Raw genomic sequence first — 8,557 nt, forward strand, 5'->3', positions numbered from 1 at the left:
CCAGAGACAAACTGGTTCACCAGCTGATTCAATGCAAGAAAAATAGACTTCGGTTAATTGGAACTGTTAGAAAAACATCACCTAATTTCAACTCTGACAACCTAAGCTACAAACCTTAACCTTGGTATTAATTGGCATGACTCAAATATCAACAGTAGGTCTTCCTTAGTATGCAGTCTAACGACTTTCAATGAAATTTAGGTACTTATCACAGCTTTTCCAATAAGATCTGCATTCCCACATGACCCTCCCTATGCAGTGCTTTGCAGTGCAAAAGCTACAGAACTACTCTCTTCATGTCATTCCTCTTTAAAGTTAGCTGAATCAGGCAATAGGGAAACTAATTACCTAGAAAAAAGTCTCATCACTAGTCTCTCCATTTTCAATAATTCCCAGATTCAATGTCTTTTCCCTCCAGTACCCCAGGCTCTCAAAGCCAGCCTTAAGTTTTCTTCTACCCTTTGTTCCTTCTCCATACCAATGCTTCAAAATACTTCTGTGCCTTCCAAATACTTCAGAAACAACCACCCATTCAGCTGTTGACAAAATATCCTACTTCATTCCTGACATGTATCTCTGAACTAAGCAATTCTGCTGCCCTTTTCTACATTGATTTATTTCCTTTAACATGTTCCCCCTTCAACACAATACAAAGACACCATAAAGTATGTGGATTTTAATCGTTTACCCAGCCACCTTTGGGGTAGTTTGCTCTTCTGCCTCTCTGTTCTCCCCCTCCTTCCAACTGCCATTAAGTCAGCCAGAATTTGACTCATACTTGTTTAAGACCTTGCTTTTTCTCACTTGCATGAAAGCAGCTTGTCTCACATTCTCAAAACTGATCCCTTACATTCTGCTTATATTTAAACACACCAATTTTTTCACTGTGTGGTCTCCCGCTGCAAACTTCTACACAGCTAACACTAAACTCACTTCCCCTCTCTCCATCACGGCTGACAACCTATTACCTACAATCGTAGTCTCACTTGGTTCTTCTCTCCAACACATTGTGCCCCTCATTTCTAAAAATCTGTATTCTCTTCTCTATTCCTACTGCTAAGAGGTGATGTTTAAACCCAGGTAATTCCTCAGATTACTACCATTGCTTTTTTCTGTTCTTAAACATTTAATTTTTTTTTACCCCACAAAGTTCTCCCAAATGACATTCTACATTCGCTTTCTGACAATGCATTTTTTGTTCCATTTGAATTGCCTCCCAGTTTCTCCAGCATCACTTCCAAACAAGCCTCCCTGGCCATGAAAGCTCTGCAGAATTTGGCTCAGTTTCTCATTCATATTTCTTGCATCTGGACCTCATTCTGTGAGCTAGCTCTCTCTCTTAGCACTTCTCGGATGTAAAATGTATTCTGAAACATTACAAACCAATGTCTTTAAAAAAAGAAACCTTTCTTTAAAAACACAGTACTCACAGAGATACTCCATATTTAATTGCTGAAATGTATCAACTGTTTGATCCTCATTTCATGTATCTAAAATTATTCCTGAATATGCTGGAATAAAGAATTTATTTCTTACTCTAGCAAGAGACTTATGCCTTGTTTCAAACATCTCTTTCAAACTATCTAACCACAATCTACTGAGACTACAGACAGAAATCACATAAAAGATTTAAAATTGTTTTATTCCCACTTCTCTCTGATCTGAAGATCTACAAATAGAGACACTTGTTTACGGCACCTGATGCTGCAAGTCACCAAGTACAAATTAAAATAAAAATCAAACATTCCTAGAAATGTTCCTAGACATGACTAAAAAAACCCACAAACAAACAAAAAAACCCAGCCAAAAAAAAAGAAACACCAAAATGCCTTCCCCCACTCAAAAAAAAAAAAAAAAGTAAAAGGAATTTCCTTTTCTAACATGCAATTTAATTAATTTGGTGTCTGTCAAAGTCAGTGCAACAGACAGAATAAGTAGATGTCCCAGAAAAAGCTATGATTAACTTAATCTTGTCTGGTTTTGAATTTACCTCCTTCATGTTGAACTCTGAACTCTTCATCTTAAGATCAAATTGGTCACAAGTTTAATAACAAGAATTGAAATGAATTGTTATTAATTCCAGTCTCACAACAACAGTGATACTACAGAATTTGGAGTCATTAAAGAATATTCTGTTTGGTACTTAAACCAGTTCTACATCCTTACATGCAGCACTTAAGAATGATAGACAGTCACTGTTACATGCTTGCAAGGAAATAGTCAGAATGCTAACTAGGGTCTCCAGCAACTTATTCGGTACAAAATGGCCCACTATGAATAAAACTTGAAGAAAATCTTTTTCTTATAAATGTTCTCCATAAATATGGATAACTATCAGTATAAATACTCAGTACATAATCTTATAAGTACTGATAATATACTGATCATTATAAAATAGCTGTAGCTCCATAAAATATGAACTCTCCATGCCAACCGTTTCTGTTACATTTTTCTCCCTTTAGAAATCAATGGTTTATGTTTTCACTGCATAAATGAAGTTGTATGCTACTTCCTTAAGTTAAACTAAGACATTAAGTAAACTAACAGACCGTAGTGTTGTGAGGACTTCAGAAATTAAAACAGTAAAGCAAAACTAAACTGAAAATAATAGTGCCGTATCTTTCAGAAGAGAAATACTGAGATATAATAGTGAGGAACAATTCAATAGTAACCTGTAAAATATTTTTGATAAGTGTTCCTTTAAACCATGTAGCTGATTCTGAAAAAATTGATTATTTTAGACAATGGTAGAAAGCAGTTAGTCTTGCATTTAATCACGACATAGACCTGAACCAACCCATGACCTTCCAAACAAAGGACAAAAAAATTAGATGTAGACAGTAACAGATATGTAAAGATGCATCTAGGATTAGTGTTTCAAAATGGAAATGGAAAAAAGATCTATTTTCCTCTCTGAAATTTTTTTATTCATAGCTACTATCAAAGACAAGAAACTGGAGAAAAGAAATACACTAAGAAAGCAAATCAATCAGTAATCAACGATCAAAAAGTAGTAAAGATAAAAGCAAAGCTCTAGTAACTTAAAAAGGCAATACGAGAGAAGAAAGCAACAGCGGCATTACACAGGTGAAAAAGATTAACAGACAACACAAAAAGCAGAACTAAACGCACTAAAAATTACAAAAATAAAAGGGAAAAGTAGTTAAACAGAAGTGTAAGACAAAAGGACGTACTGTTCTAGCACAAACTAAAATGTGCATGGAAGCAAACGTAGACTGAATATATCTTCTCTTACTATACCAGGTTGCTTAAGCTAGCAATATACCTCCCTTAGACACTCAGCTCAAATGGGAATGATACCTTTCATACTCCTTAATACAGAAGAATTCACCTAATTCAGGCTATCTAATTCAGAGTCTAGGCAAAGAAAGCTTAACCTCTCTCTTAAGATCTAAAAGATTCCATTAAAAGACACATTTTTACCCCTCCCCACTTCCTGCCCAACACACTGGTCATGCAGACTATAAAGAGGGGCAAATACCCTTTCATTAAAACTGATAGCTCTTAGTGCCAGATTGGAACTCTGCATACAATATTACTGTCATTCATTGTAATTTACCTCTTTTTTTACTGTGTCTATATTCAATAAACAACATCAAGCCAACATGAAGGGGGAAACTAAAAATCACATGCTCCAGAACATATATATATAACTTAATGTATTACCTCTAAAACCTAAAAAAGTACCATTATAAAGCAAAAATTATCTATAAACAAACACTGTAGTAAAATACAGATCCTGGTAAATGTATCTGTAAGCATTTCAATATTTAGATAAATTGATATATACTTAAACAGGGGAAGTTCAGGTTAGATACAAGGAGGAAGTTCTTTACCATGAGGGTGATGAGGCACAGGTTGCCCAAAGAAGTGGTGAATGCTCCATCCCTGACAGTGTTCAAGGCCAGGTTGGATTATAATGGAAAAGCTCATTTCACAAGTGGTAAATACCTCCAAGTCCTCTTTCACGTCCACAAGCAAGACAACCTGAACACATTGTTTTGTTAACATTCCTAGGAAAAAAGTTATCCGTGTGTCCGAAGGCATCTTTTTCAGATACCATCAAGAAGGCAAGCAATGCTAAATAATAATGTTTGCAAATCACATGCTGACAGTGTTTATTATAAAACTTGATAAAGCATTTAGTGATACAATTTGTACATGTTATCCAGTAGCAAGAGAGCTAATTTCCAAACAATACCATGCCTCTGACTTCTATAGTATATTCAGGTAAACAAATCATTTGTAATACCCTGTATTACAAACATTACAACACATCTGTATACAGATGTCGCACACTTCTAAGAAGCGAGGATATAAAACAAGAATACATGATAGAAAGATATGTATTAGTGAAAGTAATAGTAAAAATCATCAATATCCAAAGAGAGATGTGTGCTCAAAAGACATAGAATACAATCCTTATCAGTACCATCAAGCCATTTGCCCATTATCTCCACATCTTGGGTATTTTGCCCAAACTTCTACCACTTTTTCCAGAGTAGTGTGCTTTGATACTGCCACCTGCTCTTCACTAACACCTGACCACTGGCCAGTGACTTGCTCAGTATTGTTTAGGTCTTCATTCTGAAGTCTGCCTCAGAATAAAATAGGGCTGAAAATGACACTCTGTTGCTCAGAACAACTAAACCCAATAAGCAAGATGCCATCTTTCAGGTTTTCAGTTTACACCTCTTCACTTGTGATTGATTAGGTTATCCCAAGCTCTTAGGAAATGGGGATTTGTCCACATCTGCCCAAACTATGACTAATAACCAGCAAAGAGCAGAGAGAATCACTCACTTCCACGCCGCAACAGCATACACACAACTGACCCTAACAGTCCTAAATATGTCGTAAGCCCATTGCTGAGAGTTTTTGTTCCTGGAAGGGACAAGTTCATTGCTTTCTATTCAAGACAGTTTAAAGCACACATAAATAAATAAATACACATTAATGCCTTTTTAAAAAGTAACTTACACTTATCCTGAAAGAGAAGCATAAAAATAAACTAATTTTCAAGGTCACAATTTGTATGCATCCATCTTTTCTGCACACTGAAGACCAAACACTGTTTCCATCCCTAGGTACATACTCACAAGTGCACTTCCGAAGAATAATCTCTAGTAAGGAGTAAGCAGCCATGCAATTATTTACCTTTAAGGCATGCCTGTGAGCTAAAAGGTACCTTAGCATATGTTAACTACACAAAATCTTGTTGGGCCTAAAATTATTATTTCTGGAAAAGTGGTAGGTAGTCTCTATTAGTCTACATGATGCCTTTGGAGCATGCACTGAAAAAGCCTTTGATTCATTTATGAGCTATCCAAAAGCACGAATCACAACAGCATATTTATTTTACACTCCAGGAAAAGACAAAGGAATTAATAGCTTACTCTAAACTCCCTCCATGCAAGCAATAAAAGTTTGTTCTAATAAGAAGTCCCTTTTCACACTGGGTGCTTGTCTAACCTAAAATAATACTAAATATCTTCAGCCAACAATAGAACACTTTCTCTGCACCAGTTTCCTACCACTACAGCAAAGCATGGATTAAGTGATGACTGCAAAGGGAGTACATAGCCTGAGGAGATGCACACACTGCTTACTTCTAGTCCTATGTTTATATATTTTTAAAACTAGAAATGACACTTCTATAGAAAAATACCAGACCCTGTCAAAATATACCACTGGGAATACTGAAGAAGGCTTAAATCATTATGGTGTACACAAAAGGAAAAGACTTGGGTGAGCCAAAGGCCGAAAAACTAATAAGAAAATTCAGCTTCAAGCATCAGAGGCTCTTGTTCTCTGTTTTGGGACAGAAAGAAAATTAGATCTGCCTGAGCAAGGGACAGATCTAAAAAATACTCCCCAGGAAAGTATGACTTAATACATTTTACTTTATATAGAGGCTGGTTGAGAGTGCACCCACAATTCCTCAACTTGATCCAGCTAGCATGCAGGATTTGCCATGCCAAGGAATAAGATTTCTTGCAATAATAATGAAAATACTTTCATACACATGCCACAGTAAAACCATCAATGCCACACTACTCAATTGCATTTTGTTAGTGAAGGGTTTCAAGAAAACTACATAAAGCTCATAACCCTAATGAAAATAATATAATTCCCCTCTTGACAGAGTCATTAGCCTAGGTATTCCAAACCAGTTTAGATACTTACTGTAGGCAACTGTTAGTTCTCAAACAAAAAGAATGAATATTTTCTAGTCCTACAGTTAAGCTGCTTCCTTAGGAACCTCCATATTATATAATAGGCTGCAAAAGATTATGCTACTTTCAAATAGATCCGCTAGCTTCCAAATTAACATTAAGAAACTACACACGCTTAGTGTCTTCTGTAATTTCACTATATGCACATACAAATGAACTTCAGTTGAATACTATGTAAACCTCACTTCCCTTTATTAGAATCAGATTAACCAAAATATGGTAGCCAAGGGCTTTGGATTTATTAAATTCAGCTCCAGTCCAGACTTTGCTGTCTATTTTATCAGTGTCTCAGTGATCCATTAAAACTGTCTGCATTCATTTTCACAGTCACACTGTGCAGCAGGGAAGTGCCTAATGTGACCAGTGCTCAAAGAGAAATTAATGCCAAAACAGCACAAAGCTTTTTAAATCTCAGGCTTGCATGTTAATGCCTGGGCTCATCTTTCTGCTCTGCTACCTAGTCTGGCAGCATAAAACAGATGGCAGGCTTCATTCCCTGAAGACAGCAAGGTAAAAACTGTTGAAGGTTTTTGCCCAAATGAATAGAATTAAAGTGAAAAACTTCAGAGGAAATTTTAATTGATCAGAAGTTCCATACAATTGCAAGAAAGAAGATAAACATTTCCTTTCCAGTTTTTCACCTTTAGCAAAAGAGAGGCACATTTATTTTCTCCTGCAAAAAATCACAAGTGTTAGCAAGCAACCCCCTTAGGCCCTAAGCCTCTTGTTCTGACAAGACAGTAAAATATCAGAAACTAACTTTGTCCTTCTTTAAAACCTAAGCTAAAATTATTTTATTTGTGCCAGACTTCTAAAATGTCACTGCTTTCTAAGAGAACAACATACAGTAGTTTCATGGCTTTATGTTGCAATTGCCTAAATTTTCTAAAATTTATAAATGTAGAAATAATATTTCCCTTTTCTTTGCCCTGTAAATCAGTAGCAGGCTCTTACTCAGCAAAATATTTCCTGCTGCATAAACTGTTTTTCTGATTTATCAGGTACTTAGTTGTTGAATGCCTACTGTCAGCTGCTGCACTTGCTAACTGAGGACTCTGTAAGGCTTCTTCTGCTCTGCTGTTGCAGCTCAGTGAGCTCCAGAACACTCTGATTACATGCCAGAATTGTACCAAGTTTAAAATAGAATACCACACAGATGCATCAAGATCTGTTAGTCATTCTCTTAACAGCTCTACCACGCCATTAAGAACTAAAGAAACAAATGTGAATTAACTTATTTTAAGACTTCTCTATTAACATGACAAAAAGGATGGTCCTACTGATATCAACCTCCTCTTACATGAGGAGATCTTTGATACTACAGTTCGATTTTGCATAAAGTATTATTGAACATTTCTTCATCTTCTGGGGAAAAAAAACCCTAATCAAACCCTCATTTTAAACCATGTTATCTTACAGTTTATGTAAGATTTCAGTAATATAACTCACCTAAGAGCTGCTGGTATTGCACAGCCTTTGTTTAAATTAATTTACAATTACCCGAAATAATTATTTTTAGTGTATAACACAACAAGGATTTTACCTGCCACTTCTCTGAAGTGCAAATATGATGCCTTTCTCCTGAAAAGGAAGCAGTTTCTTTCTCAGTCTTTCAGGTAGAAAGGACAGCTTAGCATCAACATTTTCTGATCGAGAATCTTCAAGTGTAGGTGTTTCCTGCAATGTATTTGCCATGTTGAACCTAAGGGAAACAAAACCAAAAAAAGATGTCTTACTTTAAAGACAGGTCTGCAGTATGTTACAGAATGGAACAATAGTAATCACTCCATCTTTAAATACTCAGTATTTGCACAACTTTTCTCAAGTCTTGAGAATTCTCCCTAGAAAGCATAAACCAATGCATATTATGGAAGAAGAGCCCAGCACCTTAGTATCAACAAAATGCTCTAACTATACCAGTATGAAGAGATCTGCACATATCACTTCGTCAATGCTACGAAACAGTTATGTAAGAAATTTCTCTGTTTATGGAGGAAAGTTATTTGCCATTCAAATAAAGCTTACTTATAGACATTAAAATATAACTCTTTCTGGTAAATATTTTCTTACAGAAAAGTTACAGAAAAAAAAAAGGTTATTTAATCTTCTGATGATGGAACTAACAGTCCTCTAAAATTTTTAATCCTAAGAATCAAATAACGAAAAAAAGGGCAACACACACCCAGTTTGGGGAGAGAAAAAAAAAAAGGAAAAGGGGAAAAAAAGAAAAAGGGAAAAAAAATAAAAAAAGGAGTAAGGAACTTCATTCCCCTCAGAAAGAAACAATCTTAAACCACAGA

General features: G+C 35.7%; 1 protein-coding gene across 1 annotated transcript in view; it reads right to left on the reverse strand.

The window, feature by feature from the left end:
• Positions 1-7,952, reverse strand: part of ZRANB3 (zinc finger, RAN-binding domain containing 3) — a 42,990-nt gene extending 35,038 nt beyond the window's left edge. Inside the window, exon 1 of the mRNA XM_010019406.1 lies at positions 7,801-7,952. Coding sequence (XP_010017708.1) covers positions 7,801-7,952 — 152 coding nt within the window. The remainder of the gene's footprint in view (positions 1-7,800) is intronic.
• Positions 7,953-8,557: the final 605 nt, after the last annotated feature.

This window comes from Nestor notabilis, unplaced genomic scaffold (genome assembly GCF_000696875.1).
Source record: "Nestor notabilis isolate BGI_N333 unplaced genomic scaffold, ASM69687v1 scaffold3218, whole genome shotgun sequence".
Lineage (NCBI taxonomy): Eukaryota > Metazoa > Chordata > Aves > Psittaciformes > Psittacidae > Nestor > Nestor notabilis.